A 15,647-nucleotide genomic window follows, 5' to 3' on the forward strand; every position below is an offset into this window, starting at 1 on the left:
GTCTCCCTTTCCCTGCTCAGCCCTTTTGGGAAGTTGGGGGTGACTTCTTGCAGCCTGGTCGACTTAAGGCCGTCTGACTGGCAGGCAGCAAGGGCTCCATCCACACCCCTCCTCTCTGCTCGGCTGTGCTAATCACTGGGTTATATGCAGATGGCAAATGTGTGGCTGCCAGGCTTGGAGGAGGGACTGTGGGGGGCGGGTGTAGATGAGCAGACACCGAGAAGCGAGAAGACAATTTAGAGGCAGAAAGGAGAAAAGCAGCCTGCTTGGCTTTGGAGTTAGGGTGTGAGGTTCTCTTCAGAGGCTTGAATCTTATAGAGGACATGATGACTGTGATGTTTTTCTTCCCCAGTCAAGCTAGTCTTAGAGTCACAATATTCTAGAATCTTAGAATTTTAGATCTAGAGAATTCTAGAATCTCAGCCTCGTGTAATTCTAGATTCTTAGAACTATACCCAAGAACTCAAATCCTCCTGCACGCTTAGCATCTTCAAATGCAGTTTCTCTTACCCTCCCCTTTCTGTTTCCAGTCTTTGTATAGAAATGGCTAGGGAATGACCTTGAAAGTTCATCCCACCTACTCCAGGCTCAGGCAGGGCAGTGGAGAGGGTGGCCTAGTTAGCTTGGACATTCTTGGGGATGTTGACCTGGAATCTTCTCTTGGCAAGGACTTGTCTCCTGAGTGGTCTGAGCTCTCATATTACCCTCTCTACCTTCTGCAAGGACTGAGACAAAGGCGCCTGTGTTCTCAGGATATGTTTTCAGCCTTTCAGGAGCTGACATAACAGGCTGCAGGTGCGAGGAAAACAAAGGGGCGGGGCTCCTCTGAGGCCCTCAGCAGAAGAGGTTTAGTAACCCAGCCTGGGGTGGGGCGGATGGCTAACCAGGCAGCCACCTCCCCTAGGATGTCCAATGAGGCGTTTCCTTCCTTCATGGCTTCTCAGGATGGCAGCTGAAAAGGTTAGACTAGTCCCATCCCAGGGATCCTCAGAGCCACGGACTACCCTGAGGGAGGTCACTGCACTGTACTTTGACCTCTGCCAGGAATCACCCAAACTCTTCAGTGTGGCAGCTTTTCAAGCTTTGGCTACTAGCCATCCCATCCCTCCCTCCCACACATGTCTAGCCTCACTGAACTCCCTACTCACCTTCCGTGTATTTTATTTCTTCCTGCTTCCAAATCTTTGCATGGGCTTTTCTTCTCTGCCTTTTCTTCATGGTGCAAACTTTTGTCCACCTGTGGAATGTAAGCTCCTGCTCAATTGTTAAGTGCCATGAGAGGAAGAATTTAACTTAATACTTTATTTCCCAGAATCTACAATAATGTTCAGTGCACAGTAGGTATTTAACAAATGTTTGTCGAAGGATGAAGTGATTGAATGTATCCTTCAAGATTTCCCCTCTGAAGCCCTTACTCTCCAACCCCTTCCAGATGTTTCCCTGGGTCCCGCACTGCCCCTAGGGTTATCTTTGGCCCAGAACTTACCACCCTAGGCTATGGGTCTTTGCTTAACTTGTCTGTCTTCTTCACCAAACCAGGAAGCCCTTGAAGCTGAGACCATGTCTGGTCAATCTTTGTACCCGCAGCATCCAGTTCAGAGCTTGGCACCCAGCAGGTGTCCAGTAAATGGAGGGCAGTTGCCAGCAGCTGGGCTTGGGGATTTGAAATCCCCTGTTGATCGCAACTGTGAGCGCTGGTCCAAGCTGTTGGCAACATCTGCTTCAAAGTCTCATTTGCAATTATACGTTCCCAGGCTCTTGCCTGTTAATATTTAATAACCAGGCAGCTAGCCTTCTCTGGCAGCCACTTAAGCCCCTGATTGCCTCTTGTCTGAACTTGGCCCTGAGTGTGGCAGGGACCACACTGGGGTTAAGTATAAAACCCATATCCTGAGTCTGGGGCCAGTGTAAGGCTAGCGCTCCAGGGACAGGAGGAAGGAATACCCACTGGCTTGAGGCTCCTGGATGGCCTTACCAGGCAAGGAGGGTTGGGCATTGGCTCCAGCTGGCTCCACCTCTGCTCCCCGCCACATAAGGCTATGCCTGCTCATGTCCTGTGGTCTGGGGAGGAGGAGAGAGGAAGAATGTCAGTGGGACCTTCCCTGACTCACATCCGAGCTGGAAGAGAAGGAAGAAAGGGGGATTCCACCTGGGCTGTGTCCCAGCAGGAAAGGTGGGTCTATCCTGTATGGCTTGGCCCCCAGGAGCCAGGACCTGTCCACGTGGGGCCTGTGGTGCCATGAAGTGGTTACTGGCAGCCATAGGGCTGGGAGTCCTTCCAAGTCAGCTGTGGAAGGAGATGAGGCAATAGCAATGATCTGAGCCCCAGAGTTGCCTAAGATGCTGCCCAGCACTGGTAAATCCTGCAGGCCTGGGGAAGCCTGGGTCAACTCTGAATGCTGACCTCTGCAGGATTGCCGGGGCAAGAGGGTAAGAAATAGTCACGGGAAAGTTCGGGAGGAGGGAAGGGCAAGTGCAAAGGTCATGAGGTTGGAGTGGTGGTACTGCTAAAGCCTTGGGGCCCAGAGAAATGTCAGGAGGTGGACTTCAGAGGCAGTTTCTCAGCGGATGTGGAGAAAGGTGCTGCTGGAATTCCCACCTAGGAAATCAGAATTTCCACATCCCAAAGGGGATTTTACAGCATCAAGAGACTTGGTTTCCGGCTCTCACGCCACCCCTAACAAGCCCAGTGACATTGGGTAAGTCCCTGTCCCGTGCTCATGCATCTCTGCACGCCTCGAAGAGCACGACCGCCTAACCCCTCCCAGTGTGGAGAGGCCTCCATTCTCCCCTTGCGGGGCATGTGGCCCAGCCCGGGAAACCGAGAGCAGAAAAGCTGCCCTGCATGACCTTCAGGGCTGATCCTGGTAGGTTGGCCTGGATGCATAATGCTCTGCTCCTATGATGGGCAATGTTTATCAAGCATGTGCAAGGTGCCGTGCGAAATAAACCCTTTACCCACATACATAATCTCATTTAATCCTTGTCATCCTCCTCTCTTTTCCCCTCACCCCATTATCCATTCTCAGGTTCTGTCAACAGCACCTTTAAAGCTCAGTTCCGGTCCATTTGCTTCTTTCTACGGTCCCCAGTGCTACCCTCACTGACTATCATCTGTTCACACCTGGACATTGCACTAACCTCAGCTCTTCTGCTTGCACCTGGCCCCTGCAGCCCCCAACCAGCAGCCAGGAGGCCTTTGAACAATCTAAATCCGTTCATGTCCCTCCCCTGAACTGATTTTGAACCTCAGGGGGGGCTGCCATGACACTTAAAAACAAACCCAATTCTTATAGCCAGTGCTGCTCTGTCTTCCCCGTCCCTCCATGTTCTCCATCCTGAGAGCATACCATCCTCACTACCCACTCTGCTGCAGCCACACTGGCCGCCTTCCTGTCTTCGATGTGCTGGTCAAGTCCAACTCGGGGCCTCTGTGCTCACTGTTCCCTCTTCCTGAAACAGTGACTGCTAGTGCGATGGTACCAGGGATGCACTTCTTGATTTTGCCACCTGGGTCTCCTGCCTTGAGGCTGGGGGCTGATATCTAGGATGAAGCCCAGCTTCACCTACATCTTTCCACCCAAAGGCCACCTCTGCAGCTCCTGTTCAGGCTGCCAAGTCCCCTAGAAGCCCCCATTCTGGCTGCTGGTCAGTAATCTCAGCCTCTGCCACTCTAAGGGTTTCCGATGCTCCCTTCTCTCTGCTGCAGTCTTTGCTACACAAGTTAATATAATAACAAGACACTTTACCCATTATCTGATGCAAATACCTTTTGTTGCCAGCGCCAGCCCACAGCTCAGATCCCCCTGAGACCTGGCCGCCTCCCAATCCAGGCTCTATCCAGCCAGGGGCAACCTCCCCCCCACCCCCAAAGCTGTTCCTACAGTCCTTGGGCCCAGGAAGGCACCAATCCTTGTTCCAGCCACCTTACAGCAAGGCCCACTGTGTGCAGACCTTTTGCCTATTTAATTTTCACATGATTATGTCCAATTCTGACCCCCGTTGTGCAGACTTGGAGATAGACATCTGTGTTGCCCTCAAATAGGTGTCCAGTAGCTTGACCCATCCCCTATCCATTCCTAGGGCTGCATCCATGTGATTCCTTTAGACCCCATTTCTCTATTCGTTACATATTAGCGTTTCTGTTTATAGGCGAAGATAAGGAGGGTGGTGATTTGCTCACGGCCACACTTGTGGTAAGTGGGACTCTGCCCTTGCTTGCAGGAAGGCGGATGTGTGATTGTGGGAGTACGGTGGAGGTAAGAGAGTTTCCAAATTTTGCCCCCTTGGAAGATTCCATCCTGTGACCCCACACCGCCAAAACACGCTTGGCCTAGTTCACGTTTGGCGCCTCAAGCCTGTACAGAGCACCCGGAAGTTGCTAGGGTCACTCAGAGAGAAGATGGACTTCCCTCAAGTGATCATTTGAGCCTCAGAGGACAGCAGGACAGGTGGCACCTCCCCTTCCCTCCCAGGTGAGGATGCAGGGAGGAGACAATGAGTGTGACAGTAGGTAGGAGAGAGGTCTGGTTAAGGCAGGCCACCTGATGTGCGCAAAGACTGGGAGCCTACAACTCAATGGGCCTCCTCCCTTCACTTCACTTCTCAGAGGGTGACCTCACCCATCCTCAGACTTGAAGCTCTGCCCTACCCTGATGACTCCCACCCAAGTCTCTCTCACACCTCCTGGATGCCCATGGGCCTCAAACTCAAAGAACTCACCATCTCCCCCACTTGCTCTCCTCGTCTTGAGTGCCTTTGTCCCCCAAGTTTCCAGAACTTTCACACACCCTTTGCCTGCTTTCCTCTTCCTTCATCTCCATAGCCACCTGGCCTCAGTCCTGTCTGGTTTGTCTCACAAGTGTTTCTCCCATCAGTCCTGACCACCCCCGTTTTCACTGGGGCTACTCTAGCTCTGCTCTGCCTGCCACCTGAACCGTGGATCTTCCTGCCTCTAGTCCTTCCACTTCCAACCCAGCCTTCCTATGCCACAGGTTGGGCTTTCCGAATGCAAGGGCAGAATCACCCACCTTTCAGTGGCACCTATGCCATCCGACTCTTCAGTCAGGATTTTAAGCCTTTCCAAGTCACCAAATACTCCCCTAGCCCTATGTGGCTGTCACATGACAATTCTCCGAATATGCCTCCAGGTGTCTGCCTGGAAAACTCTTGTTCATCTGTCAGAGCCCAACTCTCAAGGGCCTCCTTTAAGGAGGCTTTTCCAGCAAGCTCCGCCTTTGGGAACACTGGTCCCTTTCCTGTGCCTCCTCACCCAGGCATGCCCCTCCCTTAGTAAACATCCCCGTGAAGCTCACAATACATGTATGCTTCTTCCTTTCCCACTAGACTGGGGGCTCCAGGATAGGGGTTGGGGGTGGGTAGATGGAGATAGGACTGTGACTTTAGCTTAGTAGTAAGAGGGCAGGCTCTGGAGCCGTTACCTGAATGGACCTGGGTTCAAATTCTGGCTCTCTTTCTTTCTAGCTGTGCAACCTTGTACAAAGGAACTTAAACTCCCTGTGCCTCGGCTTTCTAATCAGTGAAATGGGCAAAATAATTGTATTACCTCCACTGTGGCGTTGTTTCGAGGATGAAATGAGCATGAAGCACTTAGAAGAGGACCTACCACATAGTATGTGACCAAGAAACAGTAGTTCTTATCATCTCTGGATCCCACTTAGGCAGTTCTTATAAAGATCTATTTGCCTAACGAAGAAAAAGCTAGTTCTGTCTAGGTCAGACTCGTCTCTAAGCCAGTAGTTCTCAAACTCAGGTGAGCATCAGAATCAACCAGGATCAGGTGAAAAAGGCAGATTAGCCAGCCCCAGTAGGTCCAGGGTGGGCCTAGGAATGAACTTTCTAGGAAGCTCTCGGCATCCTATTCAGATACTGGTGGTCTGAGGCCAGACTCATACCCCCAGCTCAGTGGGTAACAAAGGAGGACTTTGCCATGGAAACCTGACTCCAGTGACCAGCCCCTCCTCACCCCCATTGGCTACCCCAGCAAGGAAATTTTAGGTTGTGGCAAAGCAGTCGAGGCCCTGCCTCTGGGGCCAGGAGGCCTGCGTGTAAAATTTCCCTTTTCTGGGCAAATGACTTCCCCTTTCTGAGAAGTAGAGAATTCCTAAGTTCCCTGTTGTGAGGGTTGTGTGAGTCCCCACTCGGAGACGTCTCTGAGAATGAGACATAGCGAAGGCTCAGCAAACAAGGGTACCCTCGGCCTTCAGCCATTTGTCTTCTGAGGCCTGCTCTCCCTGAGTGTTTTATTTTCTGGTGATGGATTCCAGCTCATGTTCGGGGCCTGCACCTGCATACAAATGCCGAGAGGGCAGGCAGCCCCCAGGATCTGTCCTCGCCTGCTCTCCGCCAAGCACCAGGCTGTGAGTTCCCAATAGGCCCGGAAGTCCCAGGGCCTTCTGTGAGGCTGGGACCACCATGCCCTGTTGTGGCCGGAAGCAGCCAGGCTGCCAGCCCCTTTGAGAGTGGGAGTCCCTGCAAGAGAGTGGCTGCCGAGAGGTCTTCAGGAGACTTGGGAGTTGCTGAGACAATCCGTCACTGTTTGGGGGAGGGAGGTTGGCAGGGCCTTGCCCCTTGGCACTGCGCCCTTTCCAAGCCCCTGCCAAGCCTGGGTCTGGTTTCCCACTGCCTGCCAGTTCCAGGGCACTCAGGGAAGGACCAGGGGCATTCACTGCCCCTCTCTCCAGAGTTTTAGCTGTCAAAGGCAAGGCCTGAGCAGGTTTGCAGCGCAGGAAACATGCACGGCCAGACTAAGGGCAGAAAGCTTAGAACCAGCCCCCTCCCCACCAAGGCACCTCCACTGGGCTGCCTGGGGACTGCACAGCCACAGGGATACAGTAGGCTTGTATGCTTGAGTGGCTCCAGTCAAGTGCCTTGTCTGGGGAAACGACAGTGAACAAAATAAAGCGCCCTCGTGTAGCCTCCATTCTTGTGCAGGGAGATGGGAGTAAAATCTGGAGACAGTGCAAAAAGAGAAAAATAGAGCAGCGTGAGGGACACAAGGTGATGGTTGCCAGGCGTTGGGGGGAGGGGGTAGTTCTGCCAGGTCGATGGTCTCTCTGAAAAGGTGATACTTGAGCAGAGACTCAAAGGGTGCAGCGACGTGAGAGAGACATGTGGATATCTGGAGGAAAAGTGTTCAGGCAGAGGAAACAACTTGTGCAAAGCTGCTGAGCAGGGAGAGACTTGGCATGTTTGAAAAGAGACTGGAGGCCAGTGCAGTCGGCGTGGAGGGATGGAGGAGAGGTAAGGTAACAGGCCAGAGGGCTGGAACTCCTCGGAACAACCCTGGCGGTGGTCACACCACCATCCCCATCTTACTGAGCTCAGAGTGGTTAGACAACTTGCCTGAGACCACACAGCTGATAAACAGATGCATCTAGCCAGACACCCACTCATTCTGATGCCAGACCCTCTTATCACTATGTTACTAACGTGCTCAGTTATGAAGTACACGTGGCACCTTATAATCAGCAACCCTGGGCTCACTGGGTGCTGGTTATTATTTTTTCCTTCCACATTTAATGGGGCTGTGTGCTGGGCACCCAGGAGCTGGGCCATCTCTGAGGACCTTTTTGGAGATCTAGAGTCTGGCAGGCCTGTGTTCTTAGTCCTGCTCTGCATTCACTAGTCACTGGACTTTTCTGGGCCTTGGTTTGCTTACCTGTAAACTGGGGCTAATTCTCTTTACCTCAAAGGCCTGGCAAGAGCTCACCGCCAACCTTTCCAGGCCTCTTAAGCTGTGGTCCTCACACCTCAGAGTGGCCTTCCCTGGGCATGTATTCAAGAGATCGCATACCCTGCTAGTCTGCAGGCCTGGGGGTTGAACCGGGCTTCCCGGAGGCGGGGGGGCGTGATGTAGGGGGCTAGAGGACACCCTCCTTGGGCAAGGCTGCTATAAAACCTGTACGAATGGGAGAGGTTGACAGCCCCCTCCCGTCCCCTCCCAGGGCCCTCTCCACTTTTCCTCTGTGACATCCATCACGCTTGTAATTACTTGTTTAGCATCTGTCTGCTTCTCTGGATTGTGTGCTCTCATTCTCGGCTGGTCTTGTTCATGGCTGGGTCCCCAGCACTGAGCAGCCTGCCTGGGGTGTAATAAGTGTTTGTTGGGAAAACAAACAAACAGACGCCTGGCTGGCTGAATGAATGCATGGATGCTCTTTGGAGCAGCTGGACTCACCGACCCCCATCCCTCCGCCCCTCCCCTCTCCAAGACCTAGGTTCTAACACAGGCTCTTTGGCCACAAACTTCTTGTGTGATCTTGGGCAAGTCAGTGCCCACCGGGAAATTAGATTGATTATTGAGGAGCGGTGGGGTGCAGGGGATCCCAGAGTGTTTTGGGGGAACGTGTGGGAATGGATTCCAGGAAGAGGTAACTGCATGAGCAAAGGTAGGAGGTGCGAAAATGCATGGCTTATTCAGGGGGATGCACAGCCAGATGTCCATGGGACAAGGGCTCGCTCGTCATTCACCGTGGTATGTGGGGGAGTGTGCCGTGTATCTTGGCATGTGTATTTGGGAATGTATACGAGTATGGTGCGTGTCTCAGTGAATGAGAAAGCTAAGGCACAGAGGGGGCGAAGCCCTCACCTGATGCTTCTCGGGGGTGGGTGGCAAGCAGTTCCCAACCCCTTGTGGGGACCAAGTTGAGGTGGGTGAAGCCATGGAGCAGGGGGACAGCTCAGGCTAATGAGCCCAGAGGTGGTCCTGGAGGCCCAAGGAGCCCAGGGAGCCCCGGAGGCATCAAGGAGGGAGCCCACGAGCAGAGAATCACCCTGGCTCCTGGTGCTGCGGCAGTAGCTGCAGATGGAGGAATCGCTCAGACCCCCTGCTCACTTCTCCCTCTCTTCCTCAAAGAGGAACTGCAGTGTGAGGGTGTCTCAGTGGGGTCAGGGGTTGTTCGGGCAGCTTAGCTCAGTGGATGGTATGCGTGTGCATGCGTGTGTGTTCAAGGGTGACTCAGAGTGGACTCCGTGCCTCTTCGAGAGGGAATTCTATCGTGGGAATCATTTAGTGGCCCTCAGGTGGCACGGGGTCGCACAGCAAGCTGGCACTAGAATATTTCGAGCTCACAGTAATGAAAGCAAATGGCAATTTGGCGTGTCTTCAGGCTTGAAAGCCATAGCGCAGCGTTCTGTCATTGGCGGCTGTTATTACCCACTGCTAATGGGGGCTGCAGCTCCCAGGCTAGTGTGGGAGAGAGGGCTCAGAGAGGTTAAGTGACTTGCCCAGCATCACACGGCAGGTAATGGGAGGGCAAAGTTTAAGGCTCAGAGTTTGGCTTCTCCCCCTCCCCCAAGGCTGGGTTGCTCCCCACAATGGATCAGCTCTGAGAGGTTCCTAAGCATTGGTTTCCATAGCAGCAAGGCCATTCCTACACAATGGATACTCCATCTTTCCTGGCTTTGCTACTGTGGGTTTGCAGGGGTGGGAGACACTCTGACTTTGGGGGACAGCTGGGGTGTGAGGCTCAGAGGAGGTGACAGGCCATTTGGACCATCTTGGGGGCCCCAGCTCTGAGCAAAGATCCAGTGTTTTTCAATTTTTTCATCGGCTTTGGGGTTGGGTTCACTTCCAGGTAGAGGGTGGAGAGGGAGGAGAAAGGAAAAAAGAAGAAAACACAAGAAACAGAAAATGGGGAAGATAGAGACAAAAGAGACAGTGCAAAAGCCAGGACAGGATTTTTAAAAAAGACGCATGTGTTGTTTTCTAGACAAAGCATTTCATCTTTTCATCTTTTGGAGGTGAGTTCTGTTCGCTCCCATTTTATAGATGAGGAAACTGAGGACAATGACGTGCTTCTCAAAGTATAGCCCAAGAGATATCCTGTCTTACCTAGGAGGTGGGGAGAGGCTGCTGGTTAAAATGCAGCTTCTCTGACCCTATCCTGGACCTATGGAATCAGGATCTCTGCAGTGGGGCCAGGAATAAGCATTTGGTGAATTCCCCAGGAGAATTTTCTAGAGAGTCAAGTTTGAGAGTATCCACTCTGTACTCTGTTTAAGCGTATGCAGCACATAAACACAGAACCAGGATTTAGGACCCAGAAGGGAGCAAGAAAGAGAGGAAAGTGACAAAGAGAAGCTTTTCAAAGCAAGACAGACATGCCTCAGAAGAGAAGGCAGAGAGCAAGCGAGAGAAACAAGGTAGAAAGAGACATGTGGGGAGAAGTCTGCAGAACTACAAGAAGGAGCTAAGAGAGGGAGAACCAGAGTGAGCTTTATAGACTCTAACTGCCTGTCACTCTAAACGCAGCCCCTCACTTGGTCCTCACAACAGCCTCATGAGATAGGTCTTCCTGCTCTCATTTTCTGGATGAGGAAACTGAGGCATGGAGAACAAAGGGGCAGAGCCCAGCTTTGCGCCCCGGTGCCTAGCTTTGGAAGAGGTCATGGCTCTAACCACCAGGCTAGGTTGCCACCTAAGTGGAAAACTACTATGGAGAGAGGAGAAACCAGGTGGAGATGCAGGCTTCAGCTCCGAGGGGCAGCAGAGCTCACCTCTGTCCCCAGAGTGGACCCTGCCAGCCCAGGCTGGGGTTAGGGTTCCACCTGGAGTCTTGGAGGCATAGGCCACAGAGAACTGCAGACTGGTGGCCTGTCTGTTTTCCCTTCCCCACTAGGCAGACAGAAGAGAGACTCAGACCTAGGCTCGAATTTTGGCTCCATCACTTACTCCCTGTGTGACTCTAGGCAAACTACTTAGCTTTTCTGTGCCTCGGTTTCCCAACCTGCAATTTGCAGATACTAATAAAACCTATCTCAAAGGTTTATTAAAAGGCCTCATGAGACGTGCGCAGAGCCAAGGAGGGAAGAGGCCCTCCCTGTGTGATGGGTGCTGTGGCAGCAGCTGGCATTTACCAAACGTGCCAGGCGCACTCCCAAAGATGTTTCCCCTACGATTACCCTCGCCACAGGTGGGTGGTGACGAGCAGCCGGTCTTGGTCCAGCACCTGTTCTGAAATGTGGACGATCTTGGGATGAGTGGGAAGTGAGGTGGAGAGGTTAGCAAACGAGCCTGTGACCATTGGGCCTTTCTCCAGTGCTGGTGGGCAGTGTGAGTTTCATGTCTTTATTCCTGTGTCAGTGCAGACCAGCTAAAAGCTCTGAAATTCACTAATCCTGCAATGGAACTATGCTGCATTTTACATGATTGGATCTTTCGGATTTCACTTACTATGTGACTTTGAGTCTATTATTATTACTCCCATTTTATAGATGAAGAACATTGAGGCACAGAGATTCTAGGTAGAGAGAATTTGAACCTGAACTTGGGTGCCAAGATCTGTCCTTTGATCTTGACTCTTTGTTCTCTGGGAAGGGGAGGATAAGGGCAGGTTAAGGCTCTGGACTGGCTTCCCAGAAGAGGGTGAGATAGACTAGACCAGAAGACAGGCAGGAGTCAAGACTGAGGATTGGGGGAGGGAATGGGGATGGGCGCCCTTGGCCTGGGACTGTGGGGTGCCAGCTGGAGGGCAGAGTGAGTGGAAAGCGTGGGCCAAGGCAGCAGGGCCCATGAGCCCCTCCAAGCATTCTCCTGTGGAGTAGAAGAGACCGCTGCAATCTCATTTTGTCACTAGGTTACGCTCTGTCGGGAAAATTAAAGTGAGGTCACGCCCTCCTCTGCTCAGAACACTCCTGTGGCTCCTCGTTGCTTGCAGAAAAAAGCCAAAGTCCTTATGGTGGCCTGCAAGGCCTTGCCCTGCTGACCGCTGCTGCTCCTCTCCTCTACCCACAGCCAATCTCCCTTTGCTCACGTGGCTCCAGCCACATGTTCTGGAATATGCCAGGCCCCTTGTGGCCCTTGCGCCTGCAAAGTTCTTCTCTGAGATATCTCTGTCGCCCCCATACCTTGCCAAATTCTTTTTAAGAGAAGCTTTTCTCTGACCATTGTATTTTAAATTGCACTCCCTGATTCCCTATTCCCTTTTCTTGGTTTACTTACTACTTTTTCACAGCACTTATCACTATCTAATACACTATGTATTTTACTTACTTGTTTTGTGTATGGCTGCCCCTGTGATGTCAGCTCAGTCAGGAATGAGATCTTATCTGTTTTGGTCACTGCTATATCCCCAGAGCCTAGCACAATACATATCACATAGTAGGTGCTCAATATAAGCAATTGTTGAATGAATACAAATAGCGACAATGATCTCATTTTATCATCATCATCCTTCCACTAGTAATTTTCTCTATTTTGCTGATGGGGAAATCGAGGCTCAGAGAAGGCAAGGGGCTTATCCAAGCTCACAAAATAAGTAAGGGGGCATGGTGGATACCCAGCTTCCCTGCAGAAAGGAAGGACTTACTGTGCAGCTACTGGGACATAGTAAGAGAATCCTAAAGATCCAATCATGTAAAATGCAGCATAGTGCAATCACAGGGTTATTGAACATCAGAGCTTTTAATTGGCCCGCATGGTCATAAGAGTAAATATGCAAAACTCACACTGCCCATCACCACCAGAGAAAGGCTCAGTGGTCACAAGGGTGTCATGCATCTGACCTGTATTAAGTCATTTAATTTTCCCAGCAGCCCTCTAGTTGGTTACCGTTATCAACCCACTTTACAGGTGAGAAAACTGAGGCTCAGATGAGCTAAGTACGTAGTCCACAATCTCATAGCTATTAAATAGCCAGAGCTAGGATTTGAACCCAGGCATTCTGGCTCCAGATCTCAAGCTAGTAAGTACTACATATACTGCTTGGACACTCCACCGCCACTCCCATCCCAAGTATGCAGTTTGCACGTTATTATCCCAGGAGTCTGGGTCTAAATCCCTGGAGCCAGCAAATAGGACTGCATGCAAGGAGTTAACCTTTCCTGAGATGAGATTTCAAACTGCGAAAAAGAAGCTTTATCCCAGAAGCCTATCAACATCCCACACTCACCTCTAGAGCCAGACAAGAGTGAGAAGTCTGCTCACACAGCAAAAGCCTTCAGAATGTGATTTCCTCATCCCTACCAAAGTCCAAACTCTCTGGGGCTGGGATTCCCTCTGAGAAGCAGTTAGTCCCCTTCCCTGTTGCTGTGATGCTGGGATCCACCTCCTGCATGAAGCCTAGGGACAGAGAGAACCGGCTCTGGAGGCTTTGGGGTAGGATAAGTCCTGGCTAAAATCTGCCCTCCTTCTGAAAGCCCTCCCCATATCAAAGGTGTCTTAATTTAGCTCCTTTTTACTCTGGGGGTATGTGCTGAGGACCTACTGTGTGCCACGTGGCATCACAATCGGAAGCTTGCTTAAGCATCATAACAATTTTGTGCATTTGGTCATTTTGCAAAGGCAAAGGATCAATATTTGTTGAGTACTTACTATGTGCCTGGCAGTAAACTAGACAGCAGGAACATGGTATAGAGGAAGAACACAGATGAAGACCTGGGGATGTTATGGTCCAAGTGGAGAAGACAGACAGATGAGAAAGGAGACAATTGTGGACAGAGCAGAATAAAGAGAAATGCAGCGGGACTCTGCAAGCACAGAATAGGAGCTCAATAGTCATACATGCTCTAATGCAAAGCTCTGAGACTCCTGCAGGATCATAGCTCTTGGGTAGCTCTTCAAAGTGCTACCCTATTGTGCTAATAAGGGCAGGGCAGCTGCTGTAACAAACATTCTCCTAATCTCAGGGTCTTGACACAATCATGCTTATTTGTCACTGAGTCACAGTCCTATGTGGGTCAACTCCTCACAGTCATTCAGAGATACAGGCCCTTCCATCCTTTGGGGTCTGGGGTTCTTTTCTGGATCTTCTGTATCCCTCATTGGAAGAGAGAAAGGATAGGTCACGGAGGACCTTGTGGGAGGTTTTATGGACCTGGAAGGGACTCAGACCAACTCGCCTGGTGAGTTTGGGGATCCAGTTAGTGACCTAAGAGTGAAGGAGGGAGTAGTTGTCAGCACCCAAAAATTCATCCAGATATTTTCAGTGGGGGAGAGACAATTTCTCTAAACAACGAGGGTACTTAGGAAGGGGGCATGTATTTGGGTGGCCATACATTTCTAACCAACAGATGTCTTTCTACTCCAGTACGCTAGTCAGGATTCTTTTGGTTTTGATGAACAAAAACCCAACTCTAACTCACTTAAGGAAAAAAGGGAATGTGTTGGTTCTGGTCAGGAAAGACAGGTTCAGAAATGGCTGGACAAAAGGATTCAACAAAGTCATCTCTTCTACTTAGCTTTATCCTACTAGTAGGCTCTCAGTATGTGATAGGGAAGATGGTCACCAAGAGGCGGGCCCAGAGTCACATGCCTGAGACCAGCAAGGTGGGCAGGACAGAAGGCTTCTTTCTACTACAAGTCATATATGCACATATATGTCCGTATATCAATCCCCAAAAATCACTTTGGTCCCACATGGGGCACATTACCACTCTTGTTTGTGTGGTCTTCATGGAAGCCCTGTGAAGCCCACGTGGTGTGGGAGAGTGGCTGTTTCCCAAAAATGGACTCAGGTAATACCATCAAGTCTACCACAGGGGACCTTACAAGAATTTCCAAGAGCATTGGGCATATCGCACTGTGCTAGACGTCAAAGGGGATAGGAAACCAGGGAAAAATTGGTGGCTAATATCTTTATTAAAAGCCAATTTCTATGATTGAGATGTGGACCTTGTGATTTTAACATAACTTTCTTTCTCCCTAACTTAAGTTCAGAAACAGTAGAGGACCCAGAAATCAAGAAATGAAGAACAAATGTCAGTTTATAGGTAAAGCCATGTAGATCATGTGGCTTGGGCATGGAGGCAGATGGAACTGCTGGAACTGGTCTTCAGAACTGGACAGATGTGCCTCTCCAGGACAGGTCGATGGACAAGCACAGACCACTATCCTCGGACCCCAGGGGCAGAGCTCATCCTCATGACAGGCTGATAGGGAGCTCAACTCTCCTATTCACTGATTGGTCAGCCCAGGATCTTTGCTCTAATGGAGGGTTCCCATCCCCTTCCCAAAAGTGAAATGCACTTGGACCTTGGGAAGTACCAATGAGCAACCCCTAATAGGGGGAGCGCCTGCTTCCTGAAGAAGCAGATAAAATTTGTGAGGGGCAGGGAGTCATAGAAAGAAGTATGTTTGTTTTCCTTTGATTTTGGAAAACGACTATTCAAATAATATAATCCACTGTAAATATTAAAAGGAAAAAAAAAAACAAAACAGAAAGGAATTGTTAAAACACAAGCCACCTTTAATTCCACCATCTAGTGTTAACTATCATTACATGTTGGTATATATCCTTCGGGCCTTTGTGAGTGTGTGTGTTTAAACAAAATTAGAAACATGCTTTATGCACAATTTCCTATCCTGCTCTCTTTAACATTCTATATAAAGCATTTCAGCATGTCCACAGGCTGCAGGCAGCACAAAGGCAGAGGCAAGAACCATGTCTGTTTGATGACCGCTGTGTCCCTGGAGCTTAGCATGAGTGTTATGTTCAAAATAACTGTAATAACAGTAAAATATTTATTAGATTTAGACATCACAATGTATCATCTAATTACATCCTCACACAAGCCTATGCAGTAGGCATTTCTATAAACCACATCTTATTACAGATGAGTAAACTGAGGCCAGGAGAGAAGTCATTTGCCCAAGGTCAAGGCCTCTGTGCTACATCCCTGCATAA

General features: G+C 50.5%; 1 protein-coding gene across 3 annotated transcripts in view; it reads left to right on the forward strand.

Moving 5' to 3' along the window:
• Positions 1–1,131: 1,131 nt before the first annotated feature.
• The window catches only part of LOC120603479 (uncharacterized), a 73,257-nt gene continuing 58,741 nt past the window's right edge, over positions 1,132–15,647 (forward strand). The window contains exons 1-2 of one of the 3 annotated variants that reach the window (XM_039863917.1): positions 1,132–2,699; positions 4,153–4,196. In XM_039863917.1, coding sequence (XP_039719851.1) covers positions 2,531–2,699; positions 4,153–4,196 — 213 coding nt within the window. In that variant the 5' untranslated portion in view covers positions 1,132–2,530. The remainder of the gene's footprint in view (positions 2,700–4,152; positions 4,197–15,647) is intronic. The other 2 variants (XM_039863919.1, XM_039863920.1) reach the window with 2 other exon arrangements.

This window comes from Pteropus medius, unplaced genomic scaffold (assembly GCF_902729225.1).
Source record: "Pteropus medius unplaced genomic scaffold, Ma_sr-lr_union100, whole genome shotgun sequence".
NCBI lineage: Eukaryota > Metazoa > Chordata > Mammalia > Chiroptera > Pteropodidae > Pteropus > Pteropus medius.